This window comes from Chelon labrosus, assembly GCF_963514085.1.
Source record: "Chelon labrosus genome assembly, chromosome: 7".
NCBI classification, from domain to species: domain Eukaryota; kingdom Metazoa; phylum Chordata; class Actinopteri; order Mugiliformes; family Mugilidae; genus Chelon; species Chelon labrosus.
Window position 1 is genome coordinate 29004949 of NC_140343.1, and position 20969 is coordinate 29025917.

The window sequence follows — 20969 nt, forward strand, 5'->3', positions numbered from 1 at the left end:
GGCGGGAGACCTGATGGCGTTAGTAGAAATATAAAAATAGAAGTAGAAATCAGTGTGATCAGAAATCGGTCAGTGGATGAAGAAAGTGAGTCAGATAGCCGAGGAGGTTTCCTGCAGATTGCACAGGGGAAGGGAAGAGAGTCAGTCAGTTTTCATCCAATAACATTCAAACAAACATGACACATATCCCAACCCAGACTAACCCCAAGACTCTAAACTTTCTCCACTAGCTATTATATTCTATTACATTCTGGGGAATTTCACTTTCTATCAACGATTTCTATGTCAGCTGTGATCATCATTAATTGTCAATGTTAACTGTTTATCTATGCATGTCAATTGAGGTTGGAGTGTGTCAGACTTGAATTAAATCATTATATGTGTAACTAAGGGGAGACACTGAATAAAAAACACCAAACGGGATCCATTGCTCATTTTATAATCTGGCCATCACTGTCACGTGGATTGAGGGTTAACCAGCATAAGCATGTGATGAATGTGATAATATTAGCAATAAGCACCGTTTATGCCCACTAGCACGACTCCACAGCTTTACATGAGAATAGAGTATAATAGATAAGCTGATTTTTTTTCTTCACCATTTCAAAATAGCCTGCACAGAACAGTCCTAATAAAGAAACATCTTGGCTTTTATGTTGCCTGATTCAAGCAATTACTGGAGCCAATTCAGATGATGACTCTGTGCCAGGTGAAGGCAAAATTTACATCCTTGGCTGCAATATGAAGATAATGTTGCTAATGAGGGCAGTTCATGACAAGAACTAAATTATAAAGCCAAATGGATGAGCATGGTGGAAACGTAGGCAACTTGTTGCAAAGGTCACTTGCAAAGAAGTGAAAAATTCCAAATTGCTTGTGTGATTAAAGACAATAGAATGAATGCCTTCGATATATTTTGAAAAACAAAAAAAAATGCTGATTATATTTCTTGCGACAGAGATTACAGAGATTTTGAGGAGCAGTAGTTCCTGGTCAAAATGAGGACACTCTCTGTGGTCCTGGTGCTGATCAGCTTAATGGGGATTTACTATGACCTCTTGCAAAACATCTTTTCAAGTCTTGCATCCCAGCAAATCCAGGGGATCCTAAGCTCTTGGACCACTGGAATGTTTTTAAATCCCAAATCTTGGTATTTGGCATTTGATCTAGTCCATCTGAAAACTAGAAAACTCTTGATAGGGCTTTGCCATCCCATCTGCAAACTAGTAATGGCTTGTTTTGGTGTGCAAAGGCTCAGTAAATCTTCCCCTATGATTGCCTTTCTCTATATTTGTCTGCCTCTACAAATTAATGTGGGGTATATGGATTATATTTTGGGGAAAAGGGGACAGAGGACCGGTAAGAGGAAAGAAACAAAACAGGGAACTTGCCTGTAAATCAAAATCTATCACACTTTACAGCGGGCTGGAGTGGGAAAGGTTGGGCTGGGCTTGTGTGGACTGAATCAGACTGGGTGAACACTAAACACTTACCAGGACAGTTGCGATTGGATACATTCTGTGTTCTTGGTCCTATTCTGGTTGGGCATGGACCTTGAGAAGCAAAAAGATGGGGCTACAGACATGCTTGAAACTGCTTAGAGTGAACTGAACACTGCATGTTTTATCTGACTGAGAGTCCTTGGCCAGAAGTTTTATTTCTCACCACGCTAGAGTGGTCTTGGCTGTTTCCTTGGTGCAAGACAGGAACAAAAGACAATCATAACAGTGGGTGGACGAGAGTGCACCTTGAGGCTAATCCTACTATTAAGGTTTGAGGTAACACAGCAAGACATAGGATCGATATTTTACTTAACTATACGGCAAGTGAAAAAAAAGTAAAGAAACAAGCCGTTAAGAGTTTAAGGTAAGAGCTACAGGATTGGTCTTTGCTCAATAAGTTGGACTCAAATACCCATTATTGCTTATTCCATTTTTAATTACAGGTCCTCAAAGCCTCAGAGAGGTTAACCTTTAAGCTGTAATGAGTTTCACCATCTAATGATGTTCACTAATGCATTCTGATTGAACACTAAAGGGAACAGCTTGGACAGGTATACTGGTAATGAGTGATGTCAAACAGATGTGTTAAACAGAAATGGAAAGAAGTGTAGAATAAAGGTGGATTATTTACATTCGTACTTGACTTCCATTTTCAGCTCATACCAAACCGAAACACATCTAAAGACATCAGTGTACAAAACACACATACGACTCTACAAGAGCTGCCAAACATTATCGCCCCATCACTCCCACTCTAATTATTTCAGTTCCACCTGATTAGCGATTCTGGCAATTCATCGGAATCTTTGTCATTAATCAGTTTGTAAAGGTTACACGGGGGAATTTCCTTCACAAATTGCAAATGAACATGGCAGCTTAAAGGACAAAGGGGGATTTTAATACAAAGGGCAATCTAAAGATTATTTGGGAGCTGAATGGCAATGAATATTTTAGCATCTGAGGAATAGACAAAATGTTAACACTATCTCTTTGGATGAAATATTACCTTGTTGACTTATGAGTGGAGCCATTCTGCTCCGTTACATAATGAAACATCTGTTAACACATTTCAACACCTGTTGTAGGGATGTATATTGGGCCATCAAAGATGAGCCATGCTTTTTGCCTGATAGACTTCTCCGCACAAGACTTGAGTAATGAAAGGCTCGCTTGCCGTCATGGAGAGTCAGCATGACTTCCTCTGCCCTCCCTCTATTCTGCTACCTCATAACCAGGCTCGTCGCTCCACTGGAAACACGGTGAGCACATCAATAATACGGGAAGTGCACAAAAGGACCAAAGGGTTTTACAGGTCATATTTCATGAAAAGTTCATGGTGTGATACAGATGGGAGAAGAAACGGAGTAAAAGGGTGCTGGAAGGTGTTGCAGACGGGGAAAGCGGGCTGTCTGGACAAGGCAGGGAGGAAATGGGACAAGAGATGGTATAACGGAAGACACGGCAGATTAAGGAAAAAAAAGAGGATGGGAGGTTTGGGGGGAAAAGGAGGAGGAAGGGTTTTCAATTCATGACTGAAGGGTTATACTTACTGTAGGGCACACACTCATACTGGACCTCCAGGTACTTGTAGGTGCCTGGGCAGGGGTCAGGGAAAACGTCTGAACCTGTGATCACTATGCACTGGGTCCGATTGTTGCATCTGGGAAGGGGAAAAAAACAGAGAAGAAACAATGACTGTTGTGTCTAAACGCATTCATGATTTTTGGGCAAACCAAATAACTGGAAGAATTAAAGGCACAAATGTTAAAACACTGTATATGACACACTTTCTACAATGTAGAAGTAAATTGTAACATTCAGCAAAAAGAATGGCAAACTGCCATTATAGTGTAACAATACTATTTAATTTCCTAGTGATAAAGTCATGGCCAACTCCTTTGTTTTTCACTCAGCGTGTTGCCTATTGGATCTTCTCCACCAGGTATATGCTGTAAAAGCGGCCTTTGTATTTTGTATTGTTGTGCCTTTTTCAAGAGAATGGATAATCTGTCTGAATGTGTATAGGCCAAGGGAAGAATCTAGAAAAAGTCTCTGTGGTAATTTGTCTCTCGCCGTATTACAATATAACCTGGTTTGGTCAATAACTGGACAACACTGGTTTAAAATCAGAGTTTTCTAAATCAATCTAGACGTTGCACAAAGTTTTATGCTTTATCCGTTCTTTAACTTTGTTCCCGCTTGTTGTGATCAAATGAAATCCCAAACAGCTGCTGAACATGCCTGTAGCAAATATAGAACTACCATAAAACATTATATTAAATATACACAAACAGTATGAAACAATATAATAAAAAAACAGTGAAAATAGATCCGTGTCTGATACATACTGGACTCCAGTTGCATAGGGACCTCATGTGATCTTGGAATTTACCCCTGACACTGGTGTTTACTGCGATGAATTTTGCATGGGATAAAAAAAAAAAAATAAAAAAAAAATTGTGTTTCACTCAAATGTCCTGACTTATTGATTTTAGCCTGCCCCGGCCGGGAATGTGTCTTCAAGCTGTGTATCTAGATGAGGCACCCAAAACTCCATCAAAGTTCTCATTAACGACCATTTCAGTTTCCGGAAGAGGAAAAAATACCACAAATGTTCCAAAATAAATTCAAAATGATAAATGTGTGTCATGTGGTGCATTTTATGCATTTATTTGTTTTAGTTTTATATCCCAAATCACATTAAGGTGTATCTGTAAATAATTATTACAAAGCACAATATTGGGAAAAAATAACTATTGCATACACACATTTTGGTTTTCAGTTCAGTTCCTTTGCAGCGGAGTCATAAGTTAATTTATGTCACTGCCTTTAACATCTGGAGAGCAGACATTGTAAATGAGCCACCGTTGTATTTTAAGGTCCAGGGAGTTGCAGGTGACCACCCTCTGGCTGCGCTGAAATCCTGATAATGACATCAATACCCCGAGCAAGCTACCAAGGGGACTTAAAATCTATTGGCAATGTGAGGAGCCCGATCAATAACTCTGTTCTGCTGATTTAGCAGGGACCACAGACAATATTTGTTTCTTCTTATCACAGACCAATGCGCCCATTTACAGCAGATCATTGGAAAATGTATTACTGGTTGCATTGTATTGTGCTTTGGGTTTTGCCTTTGTTTTGGGCTGCAGAGGTAATCACTGCTCTGTGTCCAAATGTTATTAATATAATATTAGCTCAGTGGAACAGGGTAGAGTTGGTTACTGTTGAGGTGCAGAAAAATAAAGTGGCACAGGGGGCTGGAAACCTGTGCTGTTTTAGTTTCAGATTGAAAACAACCACAGTTTAGGGGAATATCATAAATACGTGAAGGTTATTGTGGTTTACGACAAACAAAAGCATCAAGAAACTTAAGAGAAACTCCTGCATTGAAATGGAAAATGCACAAACTCTGAATATCGGCAGGGAACACAATTACCCATCGCTTATCTTTTTTTTTTAAACACAAAAGCAATTCATGTTACTGTTCCTCCTGTTCTGTTCAGTCAGCATGTGTGCCAATTAAAAGACTTCACACTTTTTTTTTCAAAAGCATCCAATAGAGAACACTTTATTTCAACAAAAGGTAATGTTAAAACAATACATCACAGAGCCACACCGTACAGACGGCATTTGTGTTCACATCTGAATGTGCATCTGTGTTTAGTTAATCTCGAGGGGCATTTCACTTTATTAATGACCTCCATGTGCGATAGTAGATATAAATATCAGCATATTGAAGTTGTTATTATGGAAATGAATTACTGTCTTGGAATTAAAACATGCTCCTCATTGTGTGACAATAATACACAGCTCGTTTTTGAGGCTAATATTTCATGAATCTGCAGCACTTTCCATATATTATATGGTCACTTTGATGATTCCGTCTTCTGTGCTCATGCATAAGCATATCATGCAGGAGCAATATAAATTACGATGCTTTATCCACCCTATTCCAGTGAGACTGGGAAACGAATGCCTAGTTTATATTAGGCGTATGAAACAGAATGATTTCAAAAATAAAAATTGTGACACTAATGAGACACACACTTGCCCTCATTACTCAGGCAAATGTATTGAACAACAGGACATAAGCACTAAAAAAAAACTCATATTTCCTTTGGAACAATGTTGACATAAGTGTTGATAGCTCTTTCTGATGTATTGCCCTAATTTTAGAGCAGTGGAGCAGGGGCGCCCTGATCTATGAGATTGTGTGACTCTGATTCCCGTCTCATCTGTGAAACCTCAGGCATCTCCTGAGACCAATTGAAAAAGCCCTAATGACTTCTTCTGTGCATAGTCCTAGCACTCATTTTGAAAGAGAGCATGTAATTGAAATTCCTCCCATAAAAAGTTCATGCAAGCATTTGGGTTTGCCAGGGCACAGGTCTCAAAGTGCACACTAATTAAATACATGTAAAATATGATATCTCTGACTATCTTTTGATAGTCTGAGGCTATATAGTAATTAATCATGTACATAATGAATATTAAGTCAAAGGAAGCCACTTTCTCCACTTTTCTCCAGAGTGAAACATTCCACTTCTATAAATACCTTGATTGCTCGACAAGATTTTACTGAAGCGAACGTGGAAAGAGTACAAATTCATTTTATCGTCTAATGCAAGAAAAAGAATAATTAACATTTGGCAAAGGAGCTAAATATCAAATATTTGGGGGCAAATTAGCTGGAACCATTTTCAGCAGGGGTATTATCTATTTGTTTGGTGAAGTGCCTGTTTTAGCTCATACCAAGGAAAATATACAAAGCCATCTGTGTAAAAAGAGATGTACTCCAATTTTCAGTACAACTAGTGTATGTTGAACACATTTGTCACATTTTTAATAAAAGCTTGGCCAGTTTAAAAAATATATACTTCTCAGTGCTTTGCGCCATTAATAGTTATTAAAAGTTCTAGTCTAAAATAAATAAAAGAGGTTTGAAGCATTATAAAATAATAAATAGACAATGTTTACATTAATACAATAATCTAAAAAGTACCATCATGTCAAAAATAGCAGTACCACTAATATTCTTGAAGTAAAACCAAAAAAAAAAAAAAAAAAAAAAAAGGACGGAGCTTCGTTCTACTTTGATTGCCTCCATTTCTCCCTGCGGCCTGTTAATCACGCTGAAGTATTCCAAATGTAATCCCATCACATCTCTGACCTTTTGGGAGAGGCAGACATCAGTACAATTAGAGTGTCATAGAAAAGGCTGCCTGGATTTGATGCAAATCTCTTTCAAAAAATGAGCACTCCCTGCTGGCAGTGGGAAGGGGCGCAATAAGATGCCAACAAGGTGTAACTGATAGCACTCCTGATGCCGTGTATCCACATGTAATTTAACCTTTTCCGCTGCCACCATAAAGCATGTCAGAGGAATAATTGGATGTGAAGATAATGCGTTAATTGAATAATAAATTGACTCACGTGAGAAAATCGCTACAAACAGTACAGTATTTAGTATACCAAATGTGGCTAAGGGGTTTCTTGGATCTAAAACCTGCTTAAATCATGAAGAACTTCATATCTGCTTTTCACAGATCCTTTGTTCAGAACATATACAATGTCCTTTTATTCAGTTCTGTTTAATAAAGTCAGGCAGGGTAAGGTCATAATTCAGCAACTTTATTCTACTGTCTGTTTATTTTTATGGCTCATTCATTTTCTAGCAATGAACAAATTTATAGTAAAGTACTATCTTGTTTCATATTTACTTCTAACATATATATTATCCTATGAATAAATACCTCCCAAGAAACACACAACAGAATTGTTCTGTATTAATGTAACTATTAGATTTTTAAGGCTGCCAAAACTACACATCAGGTTTGGTTACAAAAATTCAGCAAATCAAGTTAATTATAATGTCTGTACAATAGAAGAAATAGCTGAAAAGCTGCAAAAACTATAGTTGACATGTAAGGTAAGGTTTACATTACACCAAAATAATATGAAACCATTTTGAATGCAAAGCCTGGAACATTGCAAGGTCTTCTACAGTCATGTCTCTCATGTGACAGATCATGCGCTTCCCACGTGACCCGCACAGTTTAAATTAAGGTTAAGTTACCCCTTAATTGCTGATTCCTAGATTGCTTTGCTCCCACGTCTCGATTTTCTATTCCTCAAGACTCAGGAAGCATAAGCATCCATTTGTAATTTACAATATAAAAAATATCAGCAGCCGCAGTGAAAACAATCGCTGTGTAACTGGAGGAGAAAAGCGACATGAGTGAGAGGAGCACATTACAGAAAAAGGCACAATCTACTTCCTGGTGCTCCCAGTTTGAATTTCAATCAAATTAGCCTCTCTTAAACTCAAAGTGACCCGTCTAGCTCCATTTCATCTGAAACGCTGATGAGGTTCATGGCACAATTATCAAGGCAGACATCTCTCTCAAGAGGCAAGCCTGTTGATAGCAGACAGGCCATTGAAAAATTAAATCATTTCCAGGGCCACCGAATGGCAGCAAGAGAAACAATCTGTTGCGAACAGGACACAAAACACACACATACAACGCGCTACACACACGTTATGAGTATAATCACCTCCAGTATCAGTATATTTAGACCATCTTCTAAGGGGGTGGCCCAATAATCTTTCAGGAAATAGGTCATTAGAAATTAACCATTAGCATCCTGCTTTCAACTTAAAGTCTGACCCAATATCCGGCTAAGACATCCCAGAAACTTCTAATCACTGTCATGTGCTTGTATTTACGCTATATTTACTGGTGCTCAACGGGGGATTCCAGGGTCTTTAAGAGCTGGGGGAAGGCTGTCTGAGTCACATCCGTCCATCTCGACTATTGATTTTTAAACCAGCAAAGGTATATCGTTATGCCACTGAAGTCAATGAAAATGCTTTCGTGATATTGTGCTGGTCGAAATGTGACCTTTACAAGACGACATAAGTCAAAGCTAGAACACCCGGGTATAAAGACAGCATTACATCGGGGTGACTTAAAAACAACAATGATAATGTCCTGGTCCTGGAGTGGCCGAGACAGACTCCTCATCTCAATCCGATCCAGAATTTAAGGCTGGATGTAAAAAAAAAAAAAAGCTTTTCACTTTCAGGCTTGACCCGTTTTGCACAGAATGGAGAGAAACTGCAGATTCAAAATTCAGATTCAGATCTTTAACTAAATAATGGCTTTGAAGGGATGATTCACGCAAATACTCTGTATTTTTTAGTTGGGTAATTGGTTGCTTGGATAATTTAGACCCCTTTACACAGAGTGAGTTTCTCTGCTGATCAAAGTTAAAATGCCTAATTAAATCTACTTTAATTCAATGTTAAATTCTAATGAAACATCAAAATTATGAAAATGAATCTTTTTTTCTCAGCGCAGTGTGTGACAAGCTGAGTCTGATGCTTTAGAGCCAGATAGTAGTAGATTTAGAAGTGTAATTCATCGGCATATTTTATCAAGTTAATTTGGATGCACTGCATTCGGATTATATATTGTATAAAATCAATGTTGAGAGGAATGTGACATATTGACAAAGTTTCTTATCATGGTATATTATGTATTATATATACATATGGTTTTATTTCGCAATACAGATATGTATTATGATACAGAACATTTTCCATATTAGAAACACTGATTTTATTTAGAAACAATAAAATCAGTGCTATGTAGGCATGTAGCACTTTTAAACTTTACTGTCTGGCATACCAGGACTTTTCCACTTATACAACAAGGAGTCTTCGCACACAGGCCGTACTTTTCTTCTGTTGATTCATAATGACACTTTAACTACATTACCCAGGGGGCACTACGTTTTGCTCCCATCGTTCTGGTCTTGGTGGCATTATGTGAGGCTTGTTTGTTCTTCTAAAAGTGCAACGTCTCACGCTGACACCCGGTGAGACCTCCGTTTGCAGGCCTGATGCTTTCTTTGCAGCACAAACCCAGGCCAGTTTCAATAGGTAATACAACCTGAAGGAAAACTCGACATTAAACACAAAGATGCATAAATTTGTTGAATAAGTGTATTACATTTTGCGAAACATCCACGTCGTGTAGTATATTTTATTCACTCTAGCAGATTAAAATGTGATTATTATATTGACATAATTATTTCCAGATTCCTGACTGTCCACAAGAGCATTTTTTTTTTACCACTGAAAGCCCTGAATAAAATAATAAGTTAGTCCAGAAAATTAAATACATAGCCATATACTCAAGGACACATTTTTGTAAAAAGAATATTAGATGAGAAAAAAAAAACTAATAGACTAATCTGGCTCATCTCATTTGCTGCATAAATGCATAATTTCCAGGGATGTTAAAGAGATAGCTACCCAGTGATATGGTAAAATCTCTCACTGACGAGTACACCATACATACACACAAGGTCCACCTTTACTGTCACTGCGGTGACATAATATAGCAAGTGCATCTATTTCTCCAGCGTTTTACGTAACTTAATGCTGGTATTAGCGTTTGTTTGTCTAATGAGAATTGCTGATGACTGTTCATGTGCTTATTTATTTAGCACATCATCACCAATTGAGTGGAGAGCAGTTTCATGCCTCATGAACTTTTGCACACCCCTCTGAAACGCCCAAGTTGAATCTGAATCTTTATGAAATCTTAATCTGCTCTGCTTTAAATAAACACTAAAAACTGCACGTACGGAAAGGAAGAACAAGGCAGCGCGCTGTCAGGCGGTAACAATGGAGCTCCTCGGAGAGCCTTGCGAGCAGTCCTGTCACTGATATAAATAGTGTAAGCAGCAACATTTAGTCTCCAGGACTGCCTCACGTTCATTGGCAAGAACTTGGTTTCTAGATTCAGCTGATTACATGCTCGGATCACAATTACATGTCTGCTGTAGTCTCTCCATTTAATGTAATAACATTTGTAAAAACAAAACCAAAAAACTGTCATTAAAAGTATGGGACTTGAAATCCCCAATGATGGCTGGTAATAATAGTTTTCATGACAATTATTAATGGTATTGAGCTCATAGCTGTCCTCTAATCCCAATCTTCTCTGTTAGAGAGCTATCGGCATTGATCATTTTCATCAATGATCCGCTCCTTGGAAAACCCGGCCATGTTATGTTACAGCAATCAATGACCTTGTTACTGAATACTTACAATGAAGCTCATTAGTCAAAGGGAAATCAATAGATGTAAGCCACTTATTCATATTGTATATCTTAATATGTCCTTTACAGTGAAAATGATTTGTCAAGGTGTGCCACTGTCATATTTCCTTCTCTTCCAACTGTGATAAGGAGCAGCGGTCAGACTTAAATCAATAACAACTAAGCACCAGATGGTCAGCGCATGCACAACTGGATGCATAACAAAATAATATCTGAATAAACTTAGATTACAGTTTTAATCGAAATGACTCTGGTGAGAATGTGTTTGCAGTCATCATCATTATCATCAGTGTAGAAGAGGAAATGCAATCATAAAAATCCAAATGTCCTGAAAAGAAAGAAAAATCACATTACCGAATATTATTATCAATGAATTAATTATTTCAAACTGTACTGCCATGCAGTTTCACATCTGCTGGGGAGGTGTCCACGTGAAAAATTCCTGTACAGATTATCACCCACTTGAGTCGACTAATTGCTTGCAGCTGAATGTTCTAATTGAGCCGCAACAGTCCTAAGGCTATTTTCATAAAATCATTGTGCTCATGAATATAATATGCCAGCCAGATATAAAAACAACTGTGAGTGCCAACAGGATCTATCAAACGCAGCGATGCCTCAATCCAATTCTCCACACTTTGGGGTCACATCAATTTCGGATGTTTAAAAGTGAACACAGTTTTCCACACGAGCACTAATGTGATTTTCCCCCACACGCTTAAATTAGAAGACCAGTGTAATTATGGCAGCAAATATTTCTGGCTCTTCAGTCCCTTCCTTATTGGTGAGTGCTGTACAGTAGGAAATACATTTTCTTTCCATACAGTGGATTTAAGGAACATTTCAGCAGGGTTAGAACCAGCAGGAGCCAGAGGGCAGACCAGAGTGTTGACTTTTGGCAAAGTAAAGGGCTCATAGCAGTGCAGTCCAAAAAAAATCATCACATTTCTCATAATTATTTTTTGGCAGACTGGACATTCTTCCATTCTTATTTTAGTCTATCTTTTTAAATAAATTGTAAAGGAGAAATAGAATCACTAATTAGTTCCACATAAAATCTTAATTTTTGTGACAAATCTATGGCTCTGACTTATACAAATAATAATTAATTAATCTGCTCTCACATTTTCACGGCAATATCTCAGAATGACTTTTTTTTTTAAACGTCCCTTGGGTTTGTTTAGTACTCCCTTTGCTATCAGTCTTGGGAGATTCTTTTTTTGAAGTCACGCACCTGAGAGAAACCTTTCATCACAGGCTTTTTCTCCTTGAATGCACACATTTCTCTCTACGCGCTGAGTAAAATAGCTCAAAACTGACACTGAGATGCTAAAAACTTATTCAAAATAACATCTGAACTACGGCCTCTGGCACTCTCAGGATATGCTTATGAGGAATGCACTCAAGTCCTCTACAGACACTGGTGGAGACTTTGTTGAAGACACTGTTCGGATTTGTTGTCGGGCTCCTGCTGGGTCAGTATTTGTGCTTCAGTGGACTGTTTTTGTGTGAGCGAGGCTGAGGGCAGCGTAACACAGAAGGCCACAAGAAGGGAGCAAGCAGGCTGCAGCCTTTCAAGACAGACAATGTGAGTCAGCTATCTGACTTCATCAAATAGGAGTTGACAATAAACCCCCTGCATACAAGGGCTCCACTGTTTTATTTCATTATTTTTTTTTTATTTCCCAAGGCGGCTTGCCAGAGTTGCTGACGGTCTCATACCGTCCAATATCTCTGTCTGTGGCAGTCATATGTCATTCCGTTCTGTGCACTTTGGCTCCGATGGCATCCCTATGTGACAACTGGTCTCACGTATGAAATCTCATACATACGTGAAACCCTACCAGGTTTTGCATGTATATGCACAAGTCTGTGCACGTCTGTTGGTTTCCCGTCTGCACTAAATCATAATGAAGACAGTGAAAGCTCTGCCAAAGGATATTTGTTGACAATTGATTTTCCACAACAACAACCAGACAACTTAACTACAGAAGAAGTGGTATTTCAATATGAGAACTATGACAAAATGTTCAAAAGTTTTCAGTAAAAATTAAATGTTTGAGACGGATGAATGGACAAATTAATTAAATACTGTTTTAAACGGCAGTCATTCTGACCTGCAGTATTCACGGATTCATTTGTTGAACAAAAGCCCTGTACATGTAGTAATTGTATGATAACACGCCATGACAGAAAAAACATTTATGAACTAATCTATAAATTTCAAAAATGTAAGTAAATGTCTTCATTAAATGAACCGGATTACGTGACGAGGGTCCACGTGCTATATCGCAAAGTCTCCAGTAACCTTTTTTGTCGTATGTACCCCTTGGGTTTTTTTGTCATACCACACGTACCCCCTAACTCATAAGTGTCAAGGATTCAGTGGTCATATAAAACTGATTATTTAATGAAAATAATTCTTCTCAGAACACAGAACTACTGGACTAATCATTTGGCAGTTTTTCATTTAAATTCTAATTCAGGATAAAAACTAACTAAAAGCTAACTAAATAAATTATATATTATAATAAAAGATATTCTGTCTGCCTTTAATATAAAAATAAATAATATAAGCTACTCTTACCACTACCAAAAGAAAAAGAAAAAACCTTTGGAATTACTCCACTTTAAGACAGAAATCTCCACTTGTGTTGATTATCTTCTTTTACTAGATATTACGTGATACTATATACTAGACTCTAGAACAGGGGTGTCAAACTCATTTAATATGGGGGCCACATACAGCCCGATTTGATCTCAAGCGTGCCGGATCAGTAACCTAATAGAATAATAACCTAGAAGTAATGACAACTCGAAAGAAGAACGAGTAAATTAGGAGAATGTTTATTATTATTATTAAAAATGACATGTCAAAATAAGTGCAAGTTGGACACATTGTTGCCTGCTGTTTAGCCCTGCATTGTTGTTTTCTGTCCACTTCTCTTTCTAAAACAGTGGACAAATTAAGAATAACAGCTATTTCCATTGAAAAACTGCAGTGTTCTATGTAATTTTCGCACTTTGCCAATTCATGCTGTGGGCCAGATTAGACCCTCCGGCCTGCAGGCCGTACGTTTGACACCTGTGCTCCAGACACATCTAACCACGGCATGACAACTGCTAGTCTTATGCTTAAAAGCTACAAACCGGAAAAAAAGTCTCTTAAGTTGACTAAAACTAACTAAACACAGATGACTAACAAAAAACTAATATGCATTTTTTTATTTTTTAAACTACTAAATCAACAGCAGGTGCCATTACAATTGAAAGTGTAAAAAGCACCTACTATTAGTAATACATTCAGATGTATGCAAAACATTGTACTTGAACAAGAGCAAGCTATTAGAGCTACTGTATCTATAACAGCTTTTTCTTTTAACTTCTTTGTGTTGGAGGAACAAACAACACGCACACACATATGCACACGCGCCCACACAGGCACACATTAAAGGGATTTTGCTAAGACCCTGTAGCTCAGCCTCACTAATAAGACCAAATAAAGCTGATAGGCTAATGCTGACATGCTTAGTCGAGATTGCACATTTGAAACATAATGTATATAAGAGCGGAAATTACAATTGACAGAAGAATTACCTCCTGCAAGCTAGATCAGATCTGCAGTTTATCAGTAGCCAGAATAGCTCTTTGTTTTTGAGACAGGTTTGAGAAAGGTTCAGTTGTCATGCTCGTATTTCTAATGTAAATGTGGTGTCTCCGAGTTTACTGTTGTACTCCTTGACTCTGGCTGGTGTTTTTTAATCTTCTCCCTCTACGCTGTTTGTCAGAATTGCTTCACCTCCAAAACCTGATGAAGCTTCTCATTCTCTTTTGTTCAAGTTCAGCTGTCTCAGTATTGGCGCTAACATTAACGTCTTGTGGGCTATTGATGCTGACAGGCTACTGATGCCCTTTTCTTTATTTATTCCACACTTACATTCACTTTTGCTATTTCTGATGGAGTAAATCAATCTGACAGCAGCCCCATTATTCTCCTTGGTGAAAGATTTACTCCAAAGGCATAGGATGGAGAGGATTTTTTAAATGGAGGAAATCTGGGGGCAACCAGACAAAATGAAACAGTCGAGAGTGGTCCGAAACTAGACAACCGTTACTGTGGCCTGTCAATTATTTTGAATGTTTTGGTACAGCACAGACAGTCTGTGGTTTTACCTTTGTGACATGATCTTGTAGGCATCTGGAAGATAGCAGTTGACGTTCTCCATCTGGAAAGGGTCGGCATCACAGATCTTGTCATCTGTTCGGCCATAGTTGGCACTTTCGATCATTATGACATCACTTCCTGGACACCGCAGATCGATGGGGTAACCCTCACAAGACAGCTCTCTCCGCACTAAGCCAAATGGCAGGGCAGCTCGACTAAACCCTGAGGGAGAAGAGAGGCAGAAAGAATCAGTACACATCGAAGGGAAATGTGTGGCTGTGCTGACACAGAGGAGTACGCTGCAAAAGGCAGAAGACTCAAGACATCTCAGCTGAATATACACAAAGGAAGTATCTTCATGCATGTCATTTCTTATTTTATTCAAAAGACCCTAACTCTACAGCGATATCAATCACAAATCTACATCAAGAGCCAAGCCCTGGCTCAGGTTACTAGCCTGACATACAGACATCCATATACTGAGTGATCATTTCAGATTTCAACTGCACCGGGGAGTTAATGGTGTTAGTATGTCATCCTTGTGTCTTAACTGCTCATGAAAAAATCATCAATAACTGTCATTTATGTCTAGTTTGTTGGCTTAAATATCTACAGTACTCCAGACATCTACGTGAGCACACAGACACAACACCTAAAAATGAACAGCTGATGCAATTGATCAAAAAATAAATCATTTTGTGGTGTTTGTTTTTGTCAACAGTCACACTGTTGTCTTGTGTTTCATTTCAATATGAGAGAGCACTGTCATTGCAGAGTCTAACACTACGGACTTAAACTTTCAACTCTCATTTTTCTTTCTATAATGAAAAAAAAACTAACAAGCATGACAACAAGAGTGTAATTTAATCCACTTTGCAGCACTGACAATAGAAATGTGGGCTATTGGGAAGCTCGGGGAAAGAAGTTAGTAAATTTGAATGTGTGTGTGTGTGTGTGTGTGTCATGGAGGATGTGGGGGTAAGAAAAACAGAAGAATCGATATCATGGCTCTGCAAATACGAACAAGGCCAAAAGCCACACTTAAACTAAAAGCAGATTACATACAGTACATAAAATATATCAATCCACACATTTTATTTTTGGTCAGAGCAGTTTTTACAGCTATCTCATGTCAAATATTAAAGAAGAACAGTGGCAAGCTCATAAAAATGTGCCAGCCTCTACTGGACTTTGACAAAACCACGGGCGGCACTGAATAATAACAACAGCTTCCTTCTATCCAGTGGTGACTTTGTCACCTCTTTGAGGCCATAAATAACAGTGTTGCTAGCTGCAACTCGGTTGATGGCTGTGTTGTTAGTGTTTCCAATGGCTCTGTTTCCCTAATGAGGTTTAGTTCACAGTCACAGGAGAATAAAGAATGCCCTTACTACTTCTCATGCACTAATTTGTTTGGCTCCTGGACAAGTCTGAGTGATCCATATGTGCAGTTCTTTATAATTACAAAGCACTTTTTTTTCTTTTCATGAGTCACTCTGTCAGATGTTCTTTGTGCGGCGTCAGTTTACTTAAAGCCGCCGTTTAAATTGGCCAAGAAAGGCAGAGTTCATTTTATCCTATTGAATGCTTCATCAATTAACTACCAATACAATTATCTTTGTCTGATTAAATGCTAAGTTACAGTGGCAGGGGATTAGCATTCTGAATTGTGCTCCTCGAAGGGAAATGCCGCTGTGTTATTTTACAAAGGAAGATAAATGTCAGTTAGTATTGCCTGATCCTCTGCTTGTGCACAAATCAGGTGAAAGTCCTGCTTAAAAGGTGCTCACTGAAGAAGAGCTAAGGGTAAACAAAGGATACTGTATATCATTGTAGTGGAGGGCAGCCACTCTGGACTATCCAACCTCTATAAGACTTTATTTGTTTGGGAGCATACAATCATAAGGGAAGCCTCTTTTTTCATCCACTTGCGCTTTTTGACAGCAAACTTTCTCATGTGACCAATAGACATGAAAAAGTAAAGGCTTTCAAACATGATAGGTTTCAGCTGTATTTCATTCTTTGGAATCGTTTTCTCTCTGGAGTCGAAAAGAAACGCTTAAGGTGATAAACAATTTATCAGAGATGTTGGCTTGAGAGAAAAAAACCCAAGTGAAAAAAATGAAAACCCAGCATGTTAGGAACAGGACTTGACAGCCAATCTTGAGTTCATGTCAATGCATTTCAGCACAGCTATAAGACTGCACCACGGTGTTTAGTAACCATAAGAACCTATGTAATACATCACTCAATGCCACATTACAATTTTTCATACTCAGCGCATGACATGAAAATGGCAGCCGTATAATGGAGACTCGTCTATTGCTGTTCTCTCAGCAGTTGTCTCATCAAAAGAGAAAAAAGACAGCTTTCAGATTGGTTCACAAGTGGTGCAACAAAGACACATAAAGCCTATTTTTACATATATACAATGAGGAAGTGAAATGCTATGTTGTCTATGCCATTATTTAAGCAAAAGAAAATGGCTCACCATTATATTTGTTCCAGTAAAGCTAGAAAATACAATTCCAACATATAGTCATATTATTATAGCTTCGATACTTGAAGAATACTTCTCTGCTAAATTGCTGAGACCGTACTTGAACCTAACTCGCCTTACTATGAAGGTCACATAGACTTCAAAAGGGTAGAAGTAAAAGTTACATATGACTGGGTGGGATACATAACTTGCTCTGGCCTACTTTGTGGCTGGCAGTGATCTATTTTTCTGGCCATGTGCAAGACCTCTGAGTTTGATCTCCAAATCCACAGCCAAACCCACTGATGTTCTGTGTCCCAGGAACACTGTTAAAACACTTAAAACACTTAAATCATTCGGCAGAGCCTTTCCAATCTCTGCCTCTGGTTTTATGATTTAGAGCTGATGCAGTCTCTACCCTTAAGTAGCAAAACAGAGACCGGAGCAATGAGGAGATAAATGTATGCTCAAGTTTACCGTAAGACTCCCCGCTGAAGTACACTACCAAACTTTTCAACCATGCTGATGACAGGCTGTGTAATGAAAGGACATTTTTGTGTTCAAATTTCTGCAGCCTTTGCTGTGCTCTATGCGCACTTTATACGGCAGCTGGGTTTGTGCATCACGGACCAAGAGCGCGGCCGTAAACAACCTCCGAAAGCCTCTCTCCATTGATTAGGCCCGAGGCTGGACTACTTTCTCACCCTGGTGTCAGATGATATTTTTGGCTTATTGGGCAATGAGTGACACGGACAAGTCAATAGGACATCCCACAGTCCAGTAAACAAATTCACTGCAATATACACAAGTACTTCTTTTACCATCTCCAACTAATGCATTATTGTCTTCTACAAGGCCTTTTGATGCAGTTTGGAATGAAATCTTCCCTATTGATAAACTGAAGGGTTTTAATCCAGAGAAATGAATTTCTGCAACATTCATACAGGCCAAAAGAAAAAATGATTTACACTGCCATGCCGACATGTCAAAATGTGCTCTTTGTATAATGTTTTGTTAGAGTTTTTTTATACCGTATAATGTGTGACTTCTTCAAATAAATCCTCTTTGTCTGCTTTCATACAGATAATATGAAGAACCACAGCACCATCGATCATGCCTTGCAATTACAACAGAATAATATGATCACAGTGAATGTAACATAAACAAATCCAATGCTTACTGTCTCATTTAGCTAAATAATTTCATTATTCAAATGAGCCAGAAAAGTAATCATTATTTCGCTCATGGGGTCATTAGCATAATTATTCAGGGAATGCATGATATGGAAGTTATTTATTTTCCATACGGTAACAGTAAAACATTTCAAGAATATCAATATGTCGTGAAAGTATGAACTATGAGCCACAGAGAAAAAGCTCATTGTTAGCTGCAGCGGCTGACAGTACTTGTTGCTTACATTGTGTTTCAGTGACCTTTGAGCTTTCAACAAAGAGGCCGCTGAACCAACAAAATGGCGCCGCACACAGTGTACACCACTGGTGCATAGATGCAAATGTCTGCGACTGAGAGGATTTTCTAGCTGCATTTGTTTTACAGTGTGTGCGTGTGTGTGTACGATTTTGTGCGTTTGTATCGCACACACTGTTCATACTCAAAGAGAAACTCAGCACCGTGCTCTTCACAGGTAGAGCACACTTCAGACGTCTTAAAATATCAGATGTTATTTTACTCGCTTTGATGTGCTTTCACTCTGTGATAGTGCATGCAAACCTATACAGGGGCCGGAAAGGGAGATGTCTTATCAATCAAAACACCTAAGGGGAGGCGTTCCTTTCATTCTCCGCACTAATTAAACAGCAGGAAGCAAAGGATCAAGGCATAGTCAATAAAAATATAATATGGAAAGCTCAATGCTGTGGCCATGGCAACAGGGTGCAGCAGTGAAATTACTGGCCAGACCCTTATCATGGCCTTGTTGACACTCTTGCTAATCAGAGATTCTGGTCACCCGCCAACCCTGCGTACCACCACCACCACCGCTACTGCCACGAGAAAAGCATTTTACTTCCTTGTCATCAACTGGACTGAGAAATGATTACTGCCATTATACACTTGCAAAGCGTACTGTTGAAACTCCACTCCTGTAATCCTTGAAAATCTTGTATATTTTACAATCAACAAGTGATCATTAAAACCAGCTGTTTGCTAAAAAATATACACGAGTCTCTAAACCTTTTGACATGTGCTCATTGTAAATGTTGTTACAACATCCTGGTAATTGACTTTGATTGGAGCACAGGACCTCTATTTCCATGGGTTAAAGCACTTTATTGCACCAATGACAAACCTCTATTTAAAGCTTCCTGGGCTAGAATTTATTACCAAGTGTAACCTTTGCAATGACATTATGCCCATGCAGAATCTGCAGCTGAAGAACTGTGAGAAATCCCAGTACGTAAGGTGTCCCCATTATCCACAGTCTCTTTGGTGCTGTAATATTTTAATTCATTTGTTCTCACAGATGAGCCAAATCAATTGGAAAGTGACCATCTGGTAGGATATGAGTGTCACTGAAGCAGAGGTAATGAACAAAATGTCTTCCTATTTCACAGAAACGAGGAGTCATTAGGATCGTCTTCAGCCATGTAGAGACGGTCCAACGTGTAACACCGTGAAGCCAGAAATCCCATGATCAAACCCAAAGGGAAATTAGATGGTAAAGATACATGTATACAACCAAAATGCAGATTCTAAAAACAGCTATTTCGCCAAGTAAAATCGGAGTCTCTCCCAGTAAAATCATATTATTTGCCACCTCTGATTTTACAGAGTTACTGATAGAGGAACTATTCTGCTTTTCATCAGGCTATCTCGAATCCAGTAAATGGTTTTCATATTAAAATGACTCTTTGTAACTTGAGTTACACATGCTTCCACAGTTAGTCCAGGGGCAGAGCAGAAGCTGATCAAAAGACCTATTCAGCTGCTCACGCTGCCATCATTGTGCCCAGAGCACAAAAGAGGTCTCCAGATTATTTTGATGTGAAACCAGATAATTTTTCTGTCGAGAGCCAATGAGAAGTGTGACAGGGACGCTCCCGATGCTTGTCGTCTACCGTTAACTCAGCCCTTTGATTTGCCTCGCTGTTCTGATGAGAGCTAAACAGCTGCTTGTAAATGAGCTAGCATCTCTGCTTGGCCTGCCATTATTCTGCACTCCTGAGCCGACAAGGTCGCTTGCTGGGGGGGATTTTGGGTGAAAGAAAAGTGTGGCCTATAGCATTAGCTTGGAGCCACAGGAGACACAGCTTGAGTCCTCCAGGTTCTGCCACCCCCCACTCCTATCTATAGTACAAGCAAAGGAAGTCTGGAAAGGAAAAGAAACCTTTAAGTCAAGACTCTTCCCACAGTGCTGATTCTATAATCCAGAGATATCCTTTACAACAGCATGTATTCTTAAGAAGTCAGGTCCACGCAGGGGAGGGGAAGAAAGAAAATATTGCATATATCCTGCAAACAGCAGGGTATGAGGGAGACTGCCGACTCTGTGTGGCCATTGTGAAGAAGAATTACTACTACTATTACTATTGGCTTGACAGATATTAACATTCTTTTGAATTTCTTCATATTAACTTAAACTCCACACTGTGTTCATAGTTTTTTTTCTGCTTTGTGTGTTAAAAGCTGATGTCATTTTTGAGCATGGCTAACAGCAAACAGCAGCGAC

The 20969-nt window shown here is 38.8% G+C and overlaps 1 protein-coding gene across 4 annotated transcripts in view; it reads right to left on the reverse strand.

The window, feature by feature from the left end:
* The window catches only part of adgrl2a (adhesion G protein-coupled receptor L2a), a 95171-nt gene that overhangs the window by 41391 nt on the left and 32811 nt on the right, over window positions 1-20969 (reverse strand). For 3 of the 4 annotated variants that reach the window (XM_084549157.1, XM_084549156.1, XM_084549155.1), the window contains exons 1-2: window positions 14811-15554; window positions 3053-3162 (exon numbers count right to left, since the gene is read on the reverse strand). In XM_084549157.1, the coding sequence (XP_084405283.1) occupies window positions 3053-3162; window positions 14811-15166 (466 nt within the window). In that variant the 5' untranslated portion in view covers window positions 15167-15554. Of the gene's footprint in view, window positions 1-3052; window positions 3163-14810; window positions 15555-20969 lie in introns of those variants that run through there. The other variant, XM_084549158.1, reaches the window with a different exon arrangement.